The sequence below is a fragment of the Mchenga conophoros genome, linkage group LG7, assembly GCF_057382185.1.
Source record: "Mchenga conophoros isolate Kocher_MC1m ecotype Shallow Benthic linkage group LG7, M_conophoros_male_GT1.1, whole genome shotgun sequence".
NCBI lineage: Eukaryota > Metazoa > Chordata > Actinopteri > Cichliformes > Cichlidae > Mchenga > Mchenga conophoros.
Window position 1 is genome coordinate 41,859,329 of NC_140532.1, and position 24,220 is coordinate 41,883,548.

The 24,220-nt window shown below is 38.2% G+C and overlaps 1 protein-coding gene and 1 long non-coding RNA gene across 2 annotated transcripts; both read right to left on the bottom strand.

The window, feature by feature from the left end:
• Window positions 1-2,278: 2,278 nt before the first annotated feature.
• On the bottom strand, window positions 2,279-4,557 carry LOC146570714 (uncharacterized). The gene is made up of 3 exons (XR_014893210.1): window positions 4,363-4,557; window positions 3,424-3,452; window positions 2,279-2,989 (listed from the first exon to the last, which is right to left on the bottom strand). It is a non-coding gene; the product is annotated as an uncharacterized LOC146570714 (long non-coding RNA).
• Window positions 4,558-14,948: 10,391 nt separating this feature from the next.
• Window positions 14,949-24,173, bottom strand: LOC146570715 (uncharacterized). Its single transcript, XM_085279487.1, has 5 exons — window positions 22,886-24,173; window positions 17,088-21,958; window positions 15,416-15,530; window positions 15,196-15,299; window positions 14,949-15,091 (listed from the first exon to the last, which is right to left on the bottom strand). Exons 1-4 carry the CDS (start codon window positions 24,171-24,173, stop codon window positions 15,241-15,243), a joined length of 6,333 nt encoding a protein of 2,110 aa, XP_085135613.1. The 3' UTR covers window positions 14,949-15,091; window positions 15,196-15,240.
• Window positions 24,174-24,220: the final 47 nt, after the last annotated feature.

Below are 24,220 nucleotides of genomic sequence, written 5' to 3' on the forward strand. Positions count from 1 at the left end.
AAGCCTTGAAGCATACAGTACATGGGTATGATGGTCCAGCTTTGATTTGTGATTTGAACACAGATATGGCCTCGTTGATCACACTGTTGTCACTCTCTTGGGTTTGTCTGTTCACCCATCTGTATTTCCTTTTTATTTTCATTGCACATCTCATATTGTGCATAATCCTGAAGGCAAGATTACTTTGATACCTGTCTCGCATTAGTTGTTTCATTAGTTGTCTGTGTCTTACTCTGAATGCGTCATCACGTGCATAACGCTGAGTCACTCGAGATCTCTGTCTCTCTCTGAATTCAGGGTTTTCTTGATACCTTTTAGTGATATAGTTTTTTTGTTTTTGTCTAAATTCAGCATTGTCACAGTAGCGTCTTTTAATATATTGTTGTTGTTTCTTTCTGAATTCATCGTTCTCACAGTAGCGTCTTTTAATATATTGTTGTTGTTTCTTTCTGAATTCATCGTTCTCACAGTAGCGTCTTTTAATATATTGTTGTTGTTTCTTTCTGAATTCATCGTTCTCACAGTAGCGTCTTTTAATATATTGTTGTTGTTTCTTTCTAACTGTAGCATTCTCAGAAAAACGTTTTTTAACATATTGTTTTTGTTTCTTTCTGAATTCATCATTTTCACAGTAACGTCTTTTCATATACTGTTGTCTTTTCTGTCTGACTTCAGGATTGTTTTTATATGCCTCACTTGTGCAAGATTTTTTCTTTTCTTTGTAATTTTTATTTGAAGCATACTTTTGTTGTTCTTTCCTTTTTTGGTTTTCTTTTCTCTTATTTCTGGGTTTCTCTGATGCCATTAATCTTCTTTTCATTTTGTTCCTTTGTTGTTTATTAACTTTTTTCAGTTTTTGTAAAACTATATCAGAAAGGTCACAGGCAGCAACATTTGTTATGGCAGCATTTGATTGACATGAAAAAGCATCACTTGATGGAAGGAAACTTAATTCACTGCATAGTTGTTCAGTGGGTATATTAGGAGGTTCATTCTGATCTTCATATGATGTGAACTGAGTCATTTGGTCTTCTTTTTGTTTCACCATTTGACAAAAGATGTTCTCAGTCAGATCAGTGGTTGTGTTTCTCCTTGGAGAAGAGGGGTTTGCTTCATCAACAGTTGCATCAGAGTGAGTAGGTGCCACAGCAGTGGCAGCTGTTGGTCTGCAGACTGTGTCTGTGATAGTATCACTCAGGTTGACTGTGCTCATACTGTAGAACTGCACAGGCTTCAGCTCATAGTTACAAGAAGGTGATATCTCCATCATTTCATAAGAATCTTGGATCCTCTTAATCATGTCACTGAGGAGTGTGAATTTCAGCATCACTGCTGTACCACGATTACGTGACTGTAGTAGTAGAGGAAGACCACTGGGTGTTCTGGAGTGTGGATCAAAGAAACCATATTTGCTTGATGTGGATCTGAACACTGCTATACACAATCCACTCATAATCAGTAAGGCATACTGCACATCTGACAACAGGCAGCTCAGTCCTGCTTCTAAGCTGAGAAAGGTATCTACTGCTTCCTCTGGAGGTTCTTCAAATGTCCCATACCGGGAAGGCTGTGTCATGTCGACATCATACATAGACCAGCGAGCATCAACTTTGTCTGGCAGCTCATCGGTTGCCAAATGAATATTTTTAGGAAATCTTTTCTTGGCCTCTTTGTACATCACATCACCTTTATCCAAGACCAGATTAAGGTCAGCTGTAGTCATGTTTTCATTCTCATGAAGGAATGCAAGAAATGTGAGTGAGTTACATGTGCACTGCTTGTTTCTGGAGTCTCCATACTTGGGATGAGCCTGGCTGTGAGATGCACAGACCTGTGTAACAGATGGCTGATTTTCAAGGTTCATTCTTTCTGCATGAGATGGTCCTGCCACATCACTGTGACAGCCTCTTTTCAAAAAATCAGCATAACCCACCTGTGGGTCACATGACACCTCATGTTGTTCATTAAATTCATGCTGCAGTCCACTCTTTACAGCATCAGCATAAGATACCTGTTTTACATGTGCAGGAACATGTTGACCTGCCTGTTTGACACCATCAGCATTGGTCTTTGTAGACACACTGTCTTCTGCAGAGCTCTGAGGAAAATCAAACTCAGCCTGTTCACATATTGGTACACTGTGAAACTCATGGAACTTCTTCCAGCGTTGTTTTGCAGCTTGTGACTTTTTCTGCTTCCTTGGCATTTTCACACACCTGTGTTTCTTAGGCTTTAGAAAATATGTTTATAAAATAAGAGTGGCACACACCAGGAGATGTTCTCTTTGTCTTTATATTTCAGTTTTTATTTGTCGTTTGACAGTTTGTTCTTCAGTCAAGAGAATATTATGCACTCTCTTTATTAGCTTGGCACAACTTAGCAGCAAGCGCAAAGTGAAAAACAGGTAGAGAGAAAATTTAGAAGAGAGAACAGGCAGAGCAGGAGAGACACGGCTGGGAAATCACAATCAAACCGTGAATTAGAGTTTTCTTTGTTTGTTCTCAGGTAGAGGCAATATATGCACTCCTTATTGCTTTAATGGCTTGGCGTTTTTCAGCAGCAAGCCAAGAGTGAAAAACAGGTAGAGAGAAAATTTAGAAGAGAGAACAGGCAGAGCAGGAGAGACACGGCTTGGAAATCAAACCGCAGATTTTTCTTTGTTTGTTCAGTTTGTTCATAGGTTGAGGCAAAATATGCACTCTTTATTGTTTTGTTGGCTTGGCGTTTTTCAGCAGCAAGCCAAGAGTGAAAAACAGGTAGAGAGAAAATTTAGCAGAGAGAACAGACAGAGCAGGAGAGACACGGCTTTGAAATCAAACCGCAAAAGGATTGTTGGTTTGGCAAAATTTCTCACAAACCACAGAGTGAAATACAGATGGAAAGAAGGCAGAGACAACAGGTGGAGCAAGACAGAGGACAGAGGGGTTGGGGGGTTGGGATGTGAGAGAGAAGACTGGAGATCTGGTCCTTGTTCTTCTTCTTCTACACACTGTGAACAAAAAAACAAGAAAAATATAATAATTTTATTAAAATAATATCACATGGTAATTGTATGAACTAATTGTGACTACTGAAAAAGGACAAAACAAATATTCAAGCTAAACTGTTGTCGGCTGCCATGTGCAAAAAGTTGCATAATTGGGCACTTTTTAAAATAATAAATATTTAATTAAATTCAGCAATAATATTTTTAAATACAAATATGATTGAGTGAATCATTAACTAATCACATGTAGTGTGACTACAAAAATATACGAAAAAAAATATTTAGCCCAATTGTTAAGCTGCACTTGTGTGTATTTGTTATAAAATTGTGTTTAAAAGGTCTAGCAAAAACTTTGAACCCATCACTTTACAGTTTATATTATTCAGATTTTTTATTTTTATTTTGGTCTGCTTCTCTTACAGTATGTGCACACCTACCAGGCAAAGCACAGATGTCAGTCAAGTTCCTGAAAGTGTAAGAGGAGAAATAATATGTTAGTTGTCTGTACAGTGTTATCAGACTAACAGAAATACAAAGCCCACACGACATGATACACTGAACTTATAATTAGCAGGTTATAGAATAATACAGCACACTAAAAGACACAGCAGCCATTTTATAATTCAAACTAATTACCTGAAGTATTGCCACTTATGTAAGACTGTTAGACTGTTACTAGCCTTAGCATTCCAGCTAGCATTAGCACTTCAGTTAATGTTAGCATTGCAGCTAGCGTTAGCATTGCAGCTAGCGTTAGCATTGCAGCTAGCGTTAGCATTCTTACTGTTAAAACTGAGCCACAATGGCAATAATAAAGCTCATTTGTTACTTTTGACTCAGTGACTGCCAATAAATATCACAGGGATATCACAGGAATATTCTTTTTGTCAGTTAACAATTGCTAAGGCTAGTGTTAGCACTATAGCTGGCATTAGCATTAGCATTGAAGCTAGCGTTAGCATTTCAGCTAGCGTTAGCATTGCAGCTAGCGTTAGCATTGCAGCTAGCGTTAGCATTCTTACTGTTAAAACTGAGCCACAATGGCAATAATGAAGCTCATTTGTTACTTTTGTCTCAGTGACCGCCAATAAATATCACAGGGATATCACAGGAATATTCTTTTTGTCAGTTAATAATTGCTAAGGCTAGTGTTAGCACTATAGCTGGCGTTAGCATTAGCATTGAAGCTAGCGTTAGCACTGCTGCTAACAGCAAAACATCATAAACCTGTATAAATGATAGCGAAGGTTATTCTTTTTTTTTTTTCTTTCTTTATTCTTTGAACTCTGTTGGACTTGATATGTGAGTTTAAATGTCAAACGTATTTTTACCATCATAAAAATAAAACACTGCAGTACTGATTGTATTGTACTTACCACAGCAGAGAGCAAAGCGGAATGACGACAGTTGGTCCAGTGATGGGTTAAAAACAGATGAGGCGTTCAGGTGGTGCTTGGAAATTTGAGCATCAGTTTGAACAGCATTAATGAGCATATACATGTCTGTGTGTTGGTCTGTGTGTGTGACAGACATAGAGAGATAGAGGGAAAAAATACACTATACTAGTGTACAAATTGGTACTTTTTGCCCAAGTATAAGCGAATGAGTGACATACAGAAAAACAGGGCAACTGGCATTAAATGAGCAAATAAAAAGTATTAAATCTTGAACTGTTTTGTGGGTTTTATTTTAAGACTACTTTGAGTGTATTCGTGGGGAGATAAACTATACAGACTATAAACAGAAACATTAAATGAGATTAGATTAGTTAAACGTTAGTTAAAAGGTGGGGAAATTAACTACAGACAGGTAGATGCTGTGAGCTTTAATTATCCAGTCAGAAAAGATTATTTTAAAGTCATCAACTGACTCCAGATCTGAAAAACCTGTGTGCAGAAGACAAGTCCACCAATACACAATCAGCTTGCATTTAGCAGGGCAATCAGAATGCTCTATTCAGTTGGCCTACACTAACTACTGACATACTATTTGTCTGAATTATTAACGGAGCCAAGATGCAGACTGCTTAAGTAGAGAGCGAGCTTTATTAACACGAAGGCAAAACAAACAGGAACGTGGTGTACAAAAAACACCTAAGAGTAACCTAAACTGGAAAAGGCTAAGCAAAAACAAACATGAAACAGAGATGCAGGGAGATGTAGAAAACATAGGGAAGCCACACAGGGCAACGGAGGGCGATACACAGATGAACCAGCCGCAAACACAAGGCTTAAATACACAGAGGGATAACGAGGGAATGAGACACAGAAGGAGGGCACAGCTGGGAGTAATCAGACATGATTGTCTGACATGTAATCTGAACACACTGAGATTGGACACGGACCTTCAACGTAAAACAGGAAACACACCGACAGAACAAAACCCACACGAACTTAACACAGACTAGGGAACACAGAACATAGGAACATGAAATGTGAAAAAGGAGCACAAAATCCCATAATAATAATAAACTTAAATATAAACAAGGAGTCACAGACTCTGGACAATGACACTATTATTCTGTGACCCCTTTCAAATCTGCTTAATGGCATCTGTTGGAAAAACTGCTTCTAAATCCAAAATTGTAATTCCTGTCAAGCCAGCTTTTAAACCATGGAGATCCAGAGGAATTTTTCTACACAACAGCATGTTCTTTATGTTCCCGCTGTCAAAAATGTGGTCACAGGAGTAATTTAAAAGGTGGGGTCTTTTCTGCTGTTGAGACAAACTCCTGACTGAAAACAATGTATTTCTATGGGTCAGTTAGGAGGTTATCTATCTACTTGGATCTACACAGTTCAAAAAGTTTACATCTCAATGTTTTGAAAGACACGGTGTTGGAAAGAGAACAACAATGGCTACGTTTTGAGGGTAAAATGATGGCTGTAAAGCAAACACTGTGGACACAGCAGCAGTTGAAAGAGAAGTGTTTAAGATGAATCTTGGCAGACTGAGAGAGAGCTCGTTAAGCAGGCAGGTGTGAGCCTGGTTGCTATAGTGAATGAATTAATTGCTGAATTTTGAGTTAAAAATATTGAATGAGATTTAAAAAAAAAACAAAAAAAAAAACGAATTTAACCTGAAAACAAAAGTGCTGAACTGCTAAAAGCTGAAGGTTACACAGAAGAAGGAGTTGGAAAAAAACTGAAAATGTTTTAAATGTAAATTAGAAAACCCTAAGAAATGAGAAAAGAACATTTAGAGTCAGAAAACATCTGAATGAATATTAAAAGGTCATATTCTTTGAATCACTGAATGACTCAAATGTGATCCCTCCACTTTGATCCACACAGTTTAAAAAGTTTAAATGCCTGAGCTTTGAAAGATACGGTGTTGGAAAGAGAACAATAATGGCGACAATTTGAGGGTAAAATGATGGCTGTAACACTGTGGACACAGCAGCAGTTGAAAGAGAAGTGCTTAAGATGAATCTTGGTACAGTGGCAGGCAGAGCTCGTTAAGCAGGCAGGTGTGAGCCTGGTTGCTATAGTGACTGCACCCAATGGCTCCATACACACGTACACAGACATGCACCTCACTTTTGCTGCTTAAAATGAACAGAAAAGTCAGGCCCAAACAAATTCTTCCCAAATGAAAAGTACATGTCGTATTGACAAAATTCTTTCACCGTGAGCGACAGCCATGTCTAGTCTACCTAATTCTCAGTTTTCATGCCTGTGGAGTTTATTATATGGACGTGGTGACAGTGTAAAGACACCATGCTCTTCTGATTTTCAAACGAACCTTCTGAGCCATTTTAACATTAGAGTCTATGGAAGAGTTGGAGGGAGGAGGCTGTGCATTGGTGACATTTATGAAAGAACCATAACACCTAGTACAATAGTAAACACATTGGATGAAAGAGGACAGCCATGGCTACGTTTTGAGGGTAAAATCATACCTGTAGAGCAAACGCTGTGGACACAGCAGCAGTTTTAAAAAAGATTTTAAGATTAATTTTTTTGCTCCTCTCACTCTAGCAGTTGAGCTGTCTCACTCTAGCCCCAACATTCCGTCCCATACACACCCATTATAAACTCTGAAACGGGTGAAAAAACATCATGAAACTTAAACTGGAACTGAAGAAAAAGTATAATAGATATTGAAAAGATAAATACAAGTTGAATAGTTGAATGTCTTGTCTTCGTTTTAAAGTTTGAATGGTGGCTCTATGTGAACGTATGTTGAAGTAGTAAGAGTTTAAAAATGAGTAAGTTGAATGAGAATTTGAAGGGTCTCCCCATTGAAATACATGGGAAATTTTTGTTGAATAAAGTTGAATAAAATTAAAAATATAAATGTTAAAAATGAGAAAATTAGAAGCAGTCATGTCCAAAATAATAGGAATCTAACGATGTTTGAATGGTTTTTCTAAGTTGAACGGTTTTGAAGGAGTAGGCTTTGAAAAAACGTACGGAAAAATAAAATATAATAATAATAATAACTAGAAAGTGCATTTTCTGAAGAAACTGCAGTGTGAATGCTTGAATCTGAATGTATGCACTGAAATGAATTAATTGCTGAATTTTGAGTTAAAAATATTGAATGAGATAAAAAAAAACAAAAAAAAAAAAAAAAAAATTTAACCTGAAAACAAAGGTGCTGAACTGCTAAAAGCTGAAGGTTACACAGAAGAAGGAGTTGGAAAAAAACTGAAAATGTTTTAAATGTAAATTAGAAAACCCTAAGGAATGAGAAAAGAACATTTAGAGTCAGAAAACATCTGAATGAATATTAAAAGGTCATATTCTTTGAATCACTGAATGACTAAAATGTGATCCCTCCACTTTGATCCACACAGTTTAAAAAGTTTAAATGCCTGAGCTTTGAAAGATACGGTGTTGGAAAGAGAACAATAATGGCGACAATTTGAGGGTAAAATGATGGCTGTAACACTGTGGACACAGCAGCAGTTGAAAGAGAAGTGCTTAAGATGAATCTTGGTACAGTGGCAGGCAGAGCTCGTTAAGCAGGCAGGTGTGAGCCTGGTTGCTATAGTGACCGCACCCAATGGCTCCATACACACGTACACAGACATGCGCCTCACTTTTGCTGCTTAAAATGAACAGAAAAGTCAGGCCGAAACAAATCGCTCCCAAATGAAAAGTAAAAGTCGTATTGACAAAATTCTTTCACCGTGAGCGACAGCAATGTCTAGTCTACCTAATTCTTCGTTTTCATGCCTGTGGAGCTTATTATATGGACGTGGTGACAGTGGAAAGACACCATGCTCTTCTGATTTTCAAACGAACCTTCTGAGCCATTTTAACATTAGAGTCTATGGAAGAGTTGGAGGGAGGAGGCTGTGCATTGGTGACATTTATGAAAGAACCATAACACCTAGTACAATAGTAAACACATTGGATGAAAGAGGACAGCCATGGCTACGTTTTGAGGGTAAAATGGCGGCTGTAGAGCAAACGCTGCGGACACAGCAGCAGTTTTAAAAAAGATTTTAAGATTAATTTTTTTGCTCCTCTCACTCTAGCAGTTGAGCTGTCTCACTCTAGCCCCAACATTCCGTCCCATACACACCCATTATAAACTCTGAAACGGGTGAAAAAACATCATGAAACTTAAACTGGAACTGAAGAAAAAGTATAATAGATATTGAAAAGATAAATACAAGTTGAATAGTTGAATGTCTTGTCTTCGTTTTAAAGTTTGAATGGTGGCTCTATGTGAACGTATGTTGAAGTAGTAAGAGTTTAAAAATGAGTAAGTTGAATGAGAATTTGAAGGGTCTCCCCATTGAAATACATGGGAAATTTTTGTTGAATAAAGTTGAATAAAATTAAAAATATAAATGTTAAAAATGAGAAAATTAGAAGCAGTCATGTCCAAAATAATAGGAATCTAACGATGTTTGAATGGTTTTTCTAAGTTGAACGGTTTTGAAGGAGTAGGCTTTGAAAAAACGTACGGAAAAATAAAATATAATAATAATAATAACTAGAAAGTGCATTTTCTGAAGAAACTGCAGTGTGAATGCTTGAATCTGAATGTATGCACTGAAATGAATTAATTGCTGAATTTTGAGTTAAAAATATTGAATGAGATAAAAAAAAACAAAAAAAAAAAAAAAAAAATTTAACCTGAAAACAAAGGTGCTGAACTGCTAAAAGCTGAAGGTTACACAGAAGAAGGAGTTGGAAAAAAACTGAAAATGTTTTAAATGTAAATTAGAAAACCCTAAGGAATGAGAAAAGAACATTTAGAGTCAGAAAACATCTGAATGAATATTAAAAGGTCATATTCTTTGAATCACTGAATGACTAAAATGTGATCCCTCCACTTTGATCCACACAGTTTAAAAAGTTTAAATGCCTGAGCTTTGAAAGATACGGTGTTGGAAAGAGAACAATAATGGCGACAATTTGAGGGTAAAATGATGGCTGTAACACTGTGGACACAGCAGCAGTTGAAAGAGAAGTGCTTAAGATGAATCTTGGTACAGTGGCAGGCAGAGCTCGTTAAGCAGGCAGGTGTGAGCCTGGTTGCTATAGTGACCGCACCCAATGGCTCCATACACACGTACACAGACATGCGCCTCACTTTTGCTGCTTAAAATGAACAGAAAAGTCAGGCCGAAACAAATCGCTCCCAAATGAAAAGTAAAAGTCGTATTGACAAAATTCTTTCACCGTGAGCGACAGCAATGTCTAGTCTACCTAATTCTTCGTTTTCATGCCTGTGGAGCTTATTATATGGACGTGGTGACAGTGGAAAGACACCATGCTCTTCTGATTTTCAAACGAACCTTCTGAGCCATTTTAACATTAGAGTCTATGGAAGAGTTGGAGGGAGGAGGCTGTGCATTGGTGACATTTATGAAAGAACCATAACACCTAGTACAATAGTAAACACATTGGATGAAAGAGGACAGCCATGGCTACGTTTTGAGGGTAAAATGGCGGCTGTAGAGCAAACGCTGCGGACACAGCAGCAGTTTTAAAAAAGATTTTAAGATTAATTTTTTTGCTCCTCTCACTCTAGCAGTTGAGCTGCCTCACTCTAGCCCCAACATTCCGTCCCATACACACCCATTATAAACTCTGAAACGGGTGAAAAAACATCATGAAACTTAAACTGGAACTGAAGAAAAAGTATAATAGATATTGAAAAGATAAATACAAGTTGAATAGTTGAATGTCTTGTCTTCGTTTTAAAGTTTGAATGGTGGCTCTATGTCAATGTATGTGGAAGTAGATACAGTTTAAAGAGGAGGAATTTGAATGAGAATTTGAAGGGTCTCTCCATTGAAATACATTATAAATTTTTGTTAAATAAAGTTGAATAAAATAAAAAATATAAATGTTAAAAATGAGAAAAATAGAAGCAGTGTTGTCCAAAAGAATAGGAATCTAACGGTGTTTGAATGGTTTTTCTAAGTTGAACGGTTTTGAAGGAGATAGATTACAAAAAACGTACGGAATAGATAATAATAAAATAGAATAATAATAATAAAGATTCGAATAACAATACTGTGAATGCTTTTCAAGCATTCACACTAATAAAGATTAGAAGAACAATACTGTGAATGCTTTTCAAGCATTCACACTAATAACTAGAAAGTGCATTTTCTGAAGAAACTGCAGTGTGAATGCTTGAATCTGAATGTATGCACTGAAATGAATTAATTGCTGAATTTTGAGTTAAAAATATTGAATGAGATTAAAAAAAAACAAAAAAAAAAAAACGAATTTAACCTGAAAACAAAGGTGCTGAACTGCTAAAAGCTGAAGGTTACACAGAAGAAGGAGTTGGAAAAAAACTGAAAATGTTTTAAATGTAAATTAGAAAACCCTAAGAAATGAGAAAAGAACATTTAGAGTCAGAAAACATCTGAATGAATATTAAAAGGTCATATTCTTTGAATCACTGAATGACTCAAATGTGATCCCTCCACTTTGATCCACACAGTTTAAAAAGTTTAAATGCCTGAGCTTTGAAAGATACGGTGTTGGAAAGAGAACAATAATGGCGACAATTTGAGGGTAAAATGATGGCTGTAACACTGTGGACACAGCAGCAGTTGAAAGAGAAGTGCTTAAGATGAATCTTGGTACAGTGGCAGGCAGAGCTCGTTAAGCAGGCAGGTGTGAGCCTGGTTGCTATAGTGACCGCACCCAATGGCTCCATACACACGTACACAGACATGCGCCTCACTTTTGCTGCTTAAAATGAACAGAAAAGTCAGGCCGAAACAAATCGTTCCCAAATGAAAAGTAAAAGTCGTATTGACAAAATTCTTTCACCGTGAGCGACAGCAGCTTCTAGTCTACTGAATTCTCAGTTTTCATGCCTGTGGAGTTTATTATATGGACGTGGTGACAGTGGAAAGACACCATGCTCTTCTGATTTTCAAACGAACCTTCTGAGCCATTTTAACATTAGAGTCTATGGAAGAGTTGGAGGGAGGAGGCTGTGCATTGGTGACATTTATGAAAGAACCATAACACCTAGGACAATAGTAAACACATTGGATGAAAGAGGACAACGATGGCTACGTTTTGAGGGTAAAATCATACCTGTAGAGCAAACGCTGCGGACACAGCAGCAGTTTTAAAAAAGATTTTAAGATTAATTTTTTTGCTCCTCTCACTCTAGCAGTTGAGCTGCCTCACTCTAGCCCCAACATTCCGTCCCATACACACCCATTATAAACTCTGAAACGGGTGAAAAAACATCATGAAACTTAAACTGGAACTGAAGAAAAAGTATAATAGATATTGAAAAGATAAATACAAGTTGAATAGTTGAATGTCTTGTCTTCGTTTTAAAGTTTGAATGGTGGCTCTATGTCAACGTATGTTGAAGTAGTAAGAGTTTAAAAATGAGTAAGTTGAATGAGAATTTGAAGGGTCTCCCCATTGAAATACATGGGAAATTTTTGTTGAATAAAGTTGAATAAAATTAAAAATATAAATGTTAAAAATGAGAAAAATAGAAGCAATGTTGTCCAAAATAATAGGAATCTAACGATGTTTGAATGGTTTTTCTAAGTTGAACGGTTTTGAAGGAGTAGGCTTTCAAAAAACGTACGGAATACAGAATAAAATATAATAACTAGAAAGTGCATTTTCTGAAGAAACTGCAGTGTGAATGCTTGAATCTGAATGTATGCATTGAAATGAAATAATTACTGAATTTAAGTTAAAAATTTTGAATGAGATAAAAAAAAAAAACACGAATTTAACCTGAAAACAAAAGTGCTGAACTGCTAAAAGCTGAAGGTTACACAGAAGAAGAAGTTGGAAAAAAGCTGAAAATGTTTTAATTGTAAATTAGAAAAACCTAAGAAATGAGAAAAGAACATTTAGAGTCAGAAAACATCTGAAAGAATATTAAAAGGTCATATTCTTTGAATCACTGAATGACTAAAATGTGATCCCTCCACTTGGACCCACACAGTTTAAAAAGTTTACATCTCTGAGCTTTGAAAGACAAGATGTTGGAAAAAGAACAATGATGGCGACGTTTTGAGGGTAAAATGATGGCTTTAACACTGTGGACACAGCAGCAGTTGAAAGAGAAGTGTTTAAGATGAATTTTGGCAGAGTGGCAGGCAGAGCTCGTTAAGCAGGCAGGTGTGAGCCTGGTTGCTATAGTGACCGCACCCAATGGCTCCATACACACGTACACAGACATGCGCCTCACTTTTGCTGCTTAAAATGAACAGAAAAGTCAGGCCGAAACAAATCGTTCCCAAATGAAAAGTAAAAGTCGTATTGACAAAATTCTTTCACTGTGAGCGACAGCAATGTCTAGTCTACCAAATTCTCAGTTTTCATGTCTGTGGAGTTTATTATATGGACGTGGTGACAGTGGAAAGACACCATGCTCTTCTGATTTTCAAACCAACCTTCTGAGCCATTTTAACATTAGAGTCTATGGAAGAGTTGGAGGGAGGAGGCTGTGCATTGGTGACATTTATGAAAGAACCATAACACCTAGTACAATAGTAAACACATTGGATGAAAGAGGACAGCCATGGCTACGTTTTGAGGGTAAAATCATACCTGTAGAGCAAACGCTGTGGACACAGCAGCAGTTTTAAAAAAGATTTTAAGATTATTTTTTTTGCTCCTCTCACTCTAGCAGTTGAGCTGCCTCACTCTAGCCCCAACATTCCGTCCCATACACACCCATTATAAACTCTGAAACGGGTGAAAAAACATCATGAAACTTAAACTGGAACTGAAGAAAAAGTATAATAGATATTGAAAAGATAAATACAAGTTGAATAGTTGAATGTCTTGTCTTCGTTTTAAAGTTTGAATGGTGGCTCTATGTGAACGTATGTTGAAGTAGTAAGAGTTTAAAAATGAGTAAGTTGAATGAGAATTTGAAGGGTCTCCCCATTGAAATACATGGGAAATTTTTGTTGAATAAAGTTGAATAAAATTAAAAATATAAATGTTAAAAATGAGAAAAATACAAGCAACAGTGTCCAAAAGAATAGGAATCTAATGGTGTTTGAATGGTTTTTCTAAGTTGAACGGTTTTGAAGGAGTAGGCTTTCAAAAAACGTACGGAATAGATAATAATAAAATAGAATAATAAAGATTAGAAGAACAATACTGTGAATGCTTTTCAAGCATTCACACTAACTAGAAAGTGCATTTTCTGAAGAAACTGCAGTGTGAATGCTTGAATCTGAATGTATGCACTGAAATGAATTAATTGCTGAATATTAAGCTAAAAATTTTGAATGTTTAAATTTAGAGAAAATTTAGAGTCAGAAAACCTCTGAATGAATATTAAAAGTTCATATTCTTCTAATTGAAATGAACTTAAAAGATGAACAAACATTCTGGAGAAAATACAAACTTTAATATACAGCATAATGTTTTTCAGCCATATACACATGTGTATATCGTGTTTAATAGTATTACATACATCAATTTGTTTTGTATGTCATAGAAAATAACATAAAAATCTTAAGTCATATTTTACAGCTTCTTTCTGAAAAGGACTAGTAGAATAAATAAAAATAACAAAATTAAATAACTAAATAAAAAATAATAAGCAACATATGAAATACATGAAAATTCAACTTTTAAAACCACATTCCTGAACCTTTAAATTGTGTTGGTTTCTTAAAACATGGCTGAACAGCTGTTTCTATCGGTCTACTTAATCTTCTGATCTGTCTACACGTCTTTTTATTACTCATTCTTCTTTATGTTTTAATGTAAACAGAGTCCACACAGTGGTAAAAGAGAACTGTATTAGAGATTTTTGAGTAAACTCAAATGAAAGCCTAAGGTGGTGACACAGTTTAACACATGCAAATAATCAAATAAACACATTAGTCCTTTTTGTGAACATGGATAAATAAGTATCAATAGTTTACAGCATTGTTCAGCCATGCCACTAAATGCTTTTTTACACATTGTTTTAACCTGGGCTCAGACACGAAGCATTATTATAAATTATAATTAAATATTATACACAAGGCTTTATCTATCTAAACTCTAAGGACACAAATACGAAAAAAACTATACTTACCAGCTGATACCCCACACTACACACTAGGTGTGCCATGTGACCTGAAACTTTGGTACAAGATCATCATAATCATTCGGTTAACACTGTTTTTTAACACTGTTTGTGTTGCTGTTCAGCAGTTTAAAATGTTTTAGATTGGATTACATGGAATGAATTTGAATTTTCTTGGGGGGTTTTGTGTGTGTTTTGTTCTTAGCAGATTTTTTCTTCCATACTGTTGAATACCAGTTACCACATTTCTGGTCATATGACATCCCGAGTGCCCACTTAAAAAAATCCCTACAGTTAATTCAACATTAAAAACAAAATAAAAATATGTTAAATAAATAAAGGTTTGTTCTGTGATGAAATATTAAATAAGCATACATTGTACAGAGCACTAACAATGAAAACAATCCTTTAGCCTGTTGATCAGAGAGAGGCCGTCATTGTATCCATTTAAAACCTGTAATCACAGAGCACAACGTTTCTGTGAAACTATGAAGTCCCATATGATCCTCATCATGTCCAGTGACTTCAGAGTGGATCCTCCCTGTCATCCGGCCAGTGTTTGATGTGTGGCAAGCAGCACAGAAGCAGGATAGCTGAGGACTTTAAAAGAAGAGCAGAAAACGGGAACATATGTAGTTGTAAATGTAAATATCAGTGATACTTGTCTTGTCAAAGGGAATAAAATAATGAAAATGTTAACTTACACACTCATTTAGAGAGGATCTTGACACTGCACAGAGGAGGCACAGTCAGTCTGACAATGATGGTGATCTCCAGGGATGTTTTCCTGCAGCAACATTCCTGCCAACTGGCCATATGATCCAGAGTAGTTGGTTTGTAATGAACAGAAAGGTGTATATGTTAGGTAGTGTGCACTCAGAGCTGGTCCTAAGAAACAAACACATCCTGTAATAAACTGAATACCTGTAGTAGTGCTGCTGCAAATATGAAGCCCTTCTATCATGAGTGGTTTCAAAGAAGGTGTTTTGGAGGCTCGGTCACAGAAACTGTGCAGTCTGTTCAGTCCTGAGTGTCTCAGCTGTGATGGGGATGGATCACAGAGGGAAACACCTGAGTACAGACATTACAATACACTCTAACACTCCTAAGGTCAAGTGAAAACACAATTTAAACACTTTACAAAGAATGAATACATGTTTTCATGGAAATTATGTCATTAACCCTTTTTGTTGTGAGTAAATCTCACCGACTGCTTGTGGGACAAGCTAGAAGGAGGACTTATCACAGAATGTCTCCTGTGCTCCAGATGTGAAGTCTCACGCTCTGATCGTACGGCGATGAAGATGGTGATGATGAAGCCTCTCTGATCTGTGGCATTACAGTTTCTAGCTGCTATGTGCTTCACACTGTTGGATCTTACATGTGAAGCTTGGAGAAGACACAGGAGGACTGTGTCTCTCTTAAAAAAGAAAAAGAAAAAAGGAAACCTAACACCCCCCCCCTCAGCTCCCACCGTAAACCCCCCCCCCCAACTCAACTCCCCAACCTCACACCATCCAATGTCTATACAAATGTAGGGTATCAGCTGGTAACAGAAAGCAAGTGTTACATATGTACTACTTATGTAACACTGCTGAAACATTTCTGGCCAGAAATGTGCAGTTATCAACCCAGACCCACCCTGATGATTGCACTGGCCGAAACATGATAAAAGCTCATAAAAATGTATGTTTCATCGAAAGATTTGTCCAAAAATATAATCGTATACTTTTGAAAAAGTTTAGTTTATAACAAACCAAAATAATAACATTTTTGTAAATAGTATTTCAAAATAGAGGCACACATAAAGTGGCTTAACTGTCATTATTGCTGTAATTAGGTTTGTTTGTTTGTTTGTTTTTTTTGTTTGTTTGTTTGTTTGTTTGTTTTTTTAAAAAGCAACCTTTAGTCATTATTGTTCTCTCAGAAACAATGAAGAAGCTGTTGAACATTTATGTGTTGTGTAGGCAATCCTCTGGTCCACCCTCCCTCCCTCCCAGCCACAGTGAGACTGGGGCAGCCTGGCAGGATGTTGAAGCCTGGCTGCAGAGAGGATATGCCTACACTATTCATTTTAAACTGCTATATTTGATTTTTCTGACATTTATAGGTTACTGTTAGTGAATTTTAGATTTTCTGTGATAAATAAAATTGTCATCTTTTACTGATATCATTACTTAATTCATGTAATTGTATTTTATGTAAACAATTCAACCATTATACTGCAATGCAGAGCGTCAACTTTTAAATATCGCTCTACTTTCTTAAGTCATTCAACAATATAGAAATTACTTACTGTATTCAAAGATCTAGATCATGAATCATCACAGGACAATACACAGTATACTGGGTCATGGTAACTATGGTAGGTCTTCATGACTCCAAAATGGAGACATCGATCTGGCTGAGAAATGAAAATTAGGTCAAGCAGTGTGTTCTTCTCTGTGGTAGGGGCAGTGATGACCTGTGCGTATCCCCTAGACTCAAACAACTCCATGATTGGTTTGTTTGCACTGGATAAAACATTCTCATTAAAATCACCACAAACTATGATGGGATGACAGTCCATGATCTCCAATGAGTCTAATAGGCTTACCAGGTTTTTCAGGAATGGCCTCAGAGTGTAGTCTGGAGGTCTGTATACAACTGCAATCAGAGCACTGACTGGTGCTTCAACCTTTAAAGCCAGAAATTCAAGGTCAGTTACATTATGGATGTACTGTTTTTCATGCACTTGAATGTCACTTTTCACATAAACAGCAACTCCACCACCACTTCTGTTTGCCATCTGGGGAAAGTTTGTGTAGGACAGGTGTCTGTTGCGTTTGAACAAATTGTAATTTTCCAAGTGGAGACTCTCTGCGACAAAAGAGCCCCGCAGGTGTGTTTCTGTTAGGCACAAAACATCTGCTAGACACAATTCATGGTGACTTTTGATGTCATTAATGTGAGCTGGCAGTCCCTCTGTATTATGATGAACAATGGTGAAAACCTCTGACCTGCTGAGGGTTTGTCTCACGTGTAGAAGAGGCATCATGTCATCAAGGTTGGCTTGTCTCATGTTCTCAAGTGCTGCAGTGATTTCTGGGTTGGTGAATATTTTTTTCTCCTCCATATCAAGAAGATACAGTCCACTGAGAGACGTCACTCTACTGACAGCTACGTAGGCCATGCCGGGCTCAAAAATGCTCTTAAGAGAGACAACAGCTGATGTAGTTGTCATACCCTGTACCTTATGTATTGTACATGCAAAGGCCAGCTTCACTGGGAACTGTCTTCGTACCACTCCTTTCTGCTTCAGATTCTCCTCTGCTCTCTCAATGTACACCATGTCGTCTGCTGGTGTGCGGTTATTCTTTCCAGATGTCTCATTATCCATTTTAAGTCCAAGTTTGATGATGTGTTGGTCGTTTTCAGAGTGAACTACTCTAAGTAGTTTTCCAAAAGCTCCATTAACCAAACCATTTTGTATGTCAATGTTTCTGGTGAGCATGACACGAGCTCCTTCTGCAACTTTCAGTGTGTCTGGTAACTCGTTTTTACCTCCTTTCAACGGTCTGTCTTGAAGTGCCATTCTGCCAGTTCTAGGATCTTTTCTATAATCATCTGCATGGATGTCAATGATATGAGTGTGGAGCAGAGCCAGTGTTGAAGAGTTGTGTGCATCCACTTCTTTATTAGTTGCAAAAATGTGCAATGCATCAGTCGGACAATGGGCTGGTTCAGTTATGGCCTGTAACAACAAATCTCTATCTGCTTCGCAAAGCTCATCCAACTTTCCTTTTACACGAATTCTGTTCAGCATCTCAGCAAAGACAACATCATCTTTCTGACGCATAATCTCAGTCAGAGTGATCATCTGAAAATGCTCCCGCCACAGGTCGATCTCAGACGGGTCGTGCACACAGAGAGGTTTAGACTGTCGCACTGGGGGTAGCTGATAGAAGTCTCCGACAGCAATGACTGACATGCCTCCAAAGGGTCTCCGAGTCCCTTTGATCTGTTTGAGTCTTGCATCTACATATGCAAACAGATGTCTTGACACCATAGACACTTCGTCAATGACGATTATTTCAGCATTCAAAAGTTCTGATCTGACTTCATCCAGCTGATTGCCAAGTCCCTGAATGGGAGGTTTTAAGCTTCTAGGCAGCTTGAGAAGAGAATGCAGTGTTGTTCCAGAAATGTTAAATGCTGCAGTCCCAGTGAAAGCAGTTAACAGGACAGTGGGTTTTGATATGTCAACGTCGTCTGCATATCTGGGCACTTTGCTCAGTATCTTAGATGCTTCTGAGTAGATGCATTTGATAAGATGTGATTTTCCTGTTCCAGCACCACCATTAATATAAAAGAAAAACTGCTCTGGATTTAGAGCACAGACTCTTTTAATGCACCAGTCTCTAACTGCATAAAATATGCAGGCTTGCTTCTTGTTCAGATTCTGAAACATCTGACGTAACAATGTGGGATCAATAGCAGGGGGTTCCCTGATGGCTCTGACTTCTGTTGAAGCATCAGCCTGACGGCTGTAGTCGGGCACATCTTCCTGTTCATTTTCATTGTCTCGCTCTCTTTCTTGTTCAACAAGTGGCAACCTTACGAGATCTGATTCAGGTGCCAGATTACACCATTCGTCAGTCACACCTCTGTTCTGCTCATATTCCTCAACAGCGCTCTCGATCTCCTCACTGTTTTTCTCATATTTTTCTCTGTTTCTTTTGACAATGTGTTGCACGTACTCAAGACGGTCAGTACCTGGCAGCTGTACACAGCCAGCACCATAGAAAGCCTGATAGGTTGGCAACGATGGTGTTTTCAGTTCGTGGTCTGAACGATGAGGAAGGTACAGTTTAAGCAGTCTTCCGTAATATTGCTCTGGATGTTTTTCTTGTGAGCAGCGGTGAAATCTGATGATAGCAGGCTTATTGTTTTTGCGCCTTTGCACAAACCCCATCTCATTGAGAAGGGGCAAAACATCTTTACCTTTTTTCTGTTGGCCATAGACAATCCTGCAAGTAGCAGCAAAGTCTGCCATGCACATCTCCTCATACTCTGGTGTTTCAGGTCTGGCTTTGTATTTGTCATTCAAAGATGTCATCCAAACATTGGAAGACTCAGGTGTTGTGTTGTCCAGAACTGACAGGGGACGACTCATTTTCACAGGATTATCATCAGTTGGAATGAATATTACAGCACGTGAACATTGCTTCATGTGAAGACCACATGCACGAGCAACACACTCCTGTGCACTGATCTCTCGCTTCTTTGAATATGCCTGCATGACGGCTCTCATTTCATCGCACTCATTTACACTGTCCTTATTGGAGTTCTCAATGACAGTTTTCAGGTACTCAGATAGCCCGCCCTCTTTTTTTGATATATATTTCATTAAATAATTTGCAGCGCCGAAAGCATCTAAAACAAAGCTTATGTCGATATTACTGTTCCAGGCTTCAAGCAGATGTGGATTATAGCCATTTATCCAAGAGTCTTTTGGATCACGCTTTAGTATGATCGTACTCCTCATGTTCATTTTATTCAGGTATCTCTCATATTCTGCATGTGTCAACTTGCATCTTTCCAAGAGCTGCTCTAAACTCATGGAAGCAGTTTCAGGTTCATTCAGCAGCTGGTTCAGTGGTCTGAGCTTGTTCTTTGCCGTTTCTACTTCCAGTGCATCATCCTCACTGGGTCTTGTGATCATTGTCTCATTGCAGGGTGGTTTGGGAAAACCAAAACGGCACCCGGAGCTTAAACTCCTAAAGCACGTCTTTGTGTGGTTCTTACTGTGTTTTTGCACTTCTGTTACTTTTTTGTACAGTTCGGGTTGTTTATGTGGATCAGGCAGCTGAGCTGTGATGTATTTGTTTATAAAATCAACAACAGTTTGCTCATCATCCTCCTCAAACACAGGAGCACCTTCTACCCACAGGAGGCAGTGTATGTGTGGGCTTCCTCTGTGCTGAAACTCAACTCTGTAAAAGTAGTCAATGACTTTGCCAAGTGGCTCTGCGGGAGATAAGAGTAAATCTCTGAATAATGCTTCAACTCTCTTGTCAAACATGCGCATTGTTGTGACAGGATTGCTTCTCAGGATGTCACACTTCGCTGACCAGTCAAGTCCTTCAAAATTGACTTGTTCACCTTGCTGCCTTGTTATTGCCTCAATCACTTCAGGCCAGCGCATTTCAGCAGCTGAAAATGTGCAAAAGAACGTGGGAGTACCCAACTGTCTGATCATGGCAAAAAGATCTCTTGTTGTTTTCTCCCAATAGGCTGGGGTTCCTCTCAGAGGCTGCATGAATCTCACTGCATCTTTATTTCGCACCAGTTTCTCCACCTCATGTTTATCTTGTAACATGCCTGAGGTTATTTTTCTACCATCTCTGGTCAGAGGCTTTGCCTTCCTTAACTGTACTGTCATGCTGGATGTAGCCAAGTGTATTTCAGTCACAAACTGTGCAAAGAATAAATAGTTTGTGTCTTTGGCAAAACGATCATCAATGCAGAAAAGTCTTGATTTGAAATACCCACTGGGGGATACTTTGATCAGCCTTCTTTCATCAAGTGTGTTTTGGCCTGTAGGAAACTGCACAGGGAAGGCCATGGCCTCCAGTTTAGGTGTTTTGAAAAAACTTATTGGATTGTTTCTCTCTGCAGGAGCAACAGAGTAGATTCCTTCACTGAAACATAATATCTCCTCAGCCACATCAGGGGGCTGCAAACAGGACTCGAGTGCAAAACCACCATTAGTCAGTCCATCTGCTTGCTCTGAATCATCTCTCATCTGTTCATGTGATTGTTCACCATCACAGGGTAACATGTCAATATCCTGTTCATTTTTATTTTGTGCTTCACTCAGTGCATTTTTCTCACAGCTGTCAATTTCCATTAAATCAGCCTCATCATAATCGTCCTCATTCATGTTTTCATCATCATCATCATCTTCATCAGGAAGTGTTGGGTCACACAGCTCAGGATCATCTCTGATGCTCACATCCTTATACTGTGGATGAATCTGCTTGAGTTTATGCAGTGCTTGCACAAGTTTAGACCAGCTTACAGTCTGAAACAGCTGATGACCTTTGTAAGACAAGCGTCTCTTCAGTTTTATTCTCATGACCTGAGAATTAATTCTTAATCGAGGCAACGCTTCAACAGTTTCCTGTACCTCTGATGGGACACAGACCACATTTCCTCTAATGGCTCTTTGTCTGCCTTTGGGAAGAGGAATAATCTTTGCAAATGGTATGCACTTGGCTATGAGATGTCTCTCCAGTATGTTGAGATCAGACAGTTCAGGTGGAATATCAGCAAGCTCCAGTGTATTGGCAACAGCAAGTGCTGGCATGAATCCATTTTTAAGATGATCGTGGCAGGTGTGACAAATCCACTCTCTCTTTCTCTCATCGGGAACATTGCACTGCTCATTTCTGCAGTTTTCATCACAAACATGAACAAACTTTCCTGTCAAACATGTTGCAACTACATGTGGGTTTTTGACATAATTTGACCTTCTGCAGGGTCGTACTTGGTTTGGAAATGAAGCCTTGAAGCATACAGTACATGGGTATGATGGTCCAACTTTGATTTGTGATTTGAACACAGATATGGCCTCGTTAATCACACTGTTGTCACTCTCTTGGGTTTGTCTGTTCACCCATCTGTATTTCCTTTTTATTTTCATTGCACATCTCATATTGTGCATAATCCTGAAGGCAAGATTACTTTGATACCTGTCTCGCATTAGTTGTTTCATTAGTTGTCTGTGTCTTACTCTGAATGCGTCATCACGTGCATAACGCTGAGTCACTCGAGATCTCTGTCTCTCTCTGAAATCTGGGCTCTCTTGATACCTTTTAGTGATATAGTTTTTTTGTTTTTGTCTAAATTCAGCATTGTCACAGTAGCGTCTTTTAATATATTGTTGTTGTTTCTTTCTAACTGTAGCATTCTCAGAAAAACGTTTTTTAACATATTGTTTTTGTTTCTTTCTGAATTCATCATTTTCACAGTAACGTCTTCTAATATATCTCTGTTTTTTCTGTCTCAATTCATCATTCTCACAATAACGTCTTTTCATATACTGTTGTTTTTTCTGTCTGACTTCAGGATTGTTTTTATATGCCTCGCTTGTGCAAGACTTTTTCTTTTCTTTGTACTCTTTGTTTGAAGCATACTTTTGTCGTTCTTTCCTTTTTTGGTTTTCTTTTCTCTGATTTCTGGGTTTCTCTGATGCCATTAATCTTCTTCTCATTTTTTGCCTTTGTTGTTTATTAACTTTTTTCACTTTTTGTAAAACTATATCAGAAAGGTCACAGGCAGCAACATTTGTTATGGCAGCATTTGATTGACATGAAAAAGCATCACTTGATGGAAGGAAACTTAATTCACTGCATAGTTCTTCAGTTGGTATATTAGGAGGTTCATTCTGATCTTCATATGATGTGAACTGAGTCACGTGGACTTCTTTTTGTTTCACCGGTGGCGTACAAATGGACATTTGACAAAAGATGTTCTCAGTCAGATCAGTCGTTGTGTTTCTCCTTGGAGTAGAGGAGTTTGCTTCATCAACAGTTGTATCAGAGTGAGTAGATGCCACAGCAGTGGCAGCTGTTGGTCTGCAGACTGTGTCTGTGATAGTATCACTCAGGTTGACTGTGCTCATACTGTAGAACTGCACAGGCTTCAGTTCATAGTTACAAGAGGGTGATATCTCCATCATTTCATAAGAATCTTGGATCCTCTTAATCATGTCACTGAGGAGTGTGAATTTCAGCATCACTGCTGTACCACGATTACGTGACTGTAGTAGTAGAGGAAGACCACTGGGTGTTCTGGAGTGTGGATCAAAGAAACCATATTTGCCTGATGTGGATCTGAACACTGCGATACACAATCCACTCATAATCAATAAGGCATACTGCACATCTGACAACAGGCAGCTCAGTCCTGCTTCTAAGCTGAGAAAGGTATCTACTGCCTCCTCTGGAGGTTCTTCAAATGTCCCATACCGGGAAGGCTGTGTCATGTCGACATCATACATAGACCAGCGAGCATCAACTTTGTCTGGCAGCTCATCGGTTGCCAAATGAATATTTTTAGGAAATCTTTTCTTGGCCTCTTTGTACATCACATCACCTTTATCCAAGACCAGATTAAGGTCAGCTGTAGTCATGTTATCATTCTCATGAAGGAAAGCAAGAAATGTGAGTGAGTTACATGTGCACTGCTTGTTTCTGGAGTCTCCATATTTGGGATGAGCCTGGCTGTGAGATGCACAGATATGTGTAACAGAGGGCTGGTTTTCAAAGTTCACTCTTTCTGCATGAGATGGTCCTGCCACATCACTGTGACGGCCTCTTTTTACAATATCAGCATAACCCACCTGTGGGGCACTTGACACCTCAGGTTGGTCTCTATGGTTTACCTGATGATCATTAAATTCATGCTGCAATCCAATCTTTACAGCATCTGCATAGGATACCTGTTGTACATGTGCAGGAACATGTTGACCTGCCTGTTTGACACCATCAGCATTGGTCTTTGCAGACACAAAGTCTTCTGCAGAGCTCTGAGGAAAATCACACTCAGCTTGTTCACATGTTGGTACTTCATGAAACTCATGGAACTTCTTCCAGCGTTGTTTTGCAGCTTGTGACTTTTTCTGCTTCCTTGGCATTTTTACACAAGTGTTTCTCTTAGTCTTTAGAAAATATGTTTATAAAA

What these genes read in the sequence shown, in the direction of transcription:
- LOC146570715 (XM_085279487.1), bottom strand. Translation starts at nt 24,173, where the DNA reads ATGCCAAGGAAGCAGAAAAAGTCACAAGCTGCAAAACAACGCTGGAAG. An exon ending in GGCCATTCCTGAAAAACCTG is followed by an intron (nt 15,531 to 17,087) that starts GTAAGCCTATTA and finishes TCCCCATCACAG; the next exon opens with CTGAGACACTCAGGACTGAA. An exon ending in TTGCAGCAGCACTACTACAG is followed by an intron (nt 15,300 to 15,415) that starts GTATTCAGTTTA and finishes TCATATGGCCAG; the next exon opens with TTGGCAGGAATGTTGCTGCA.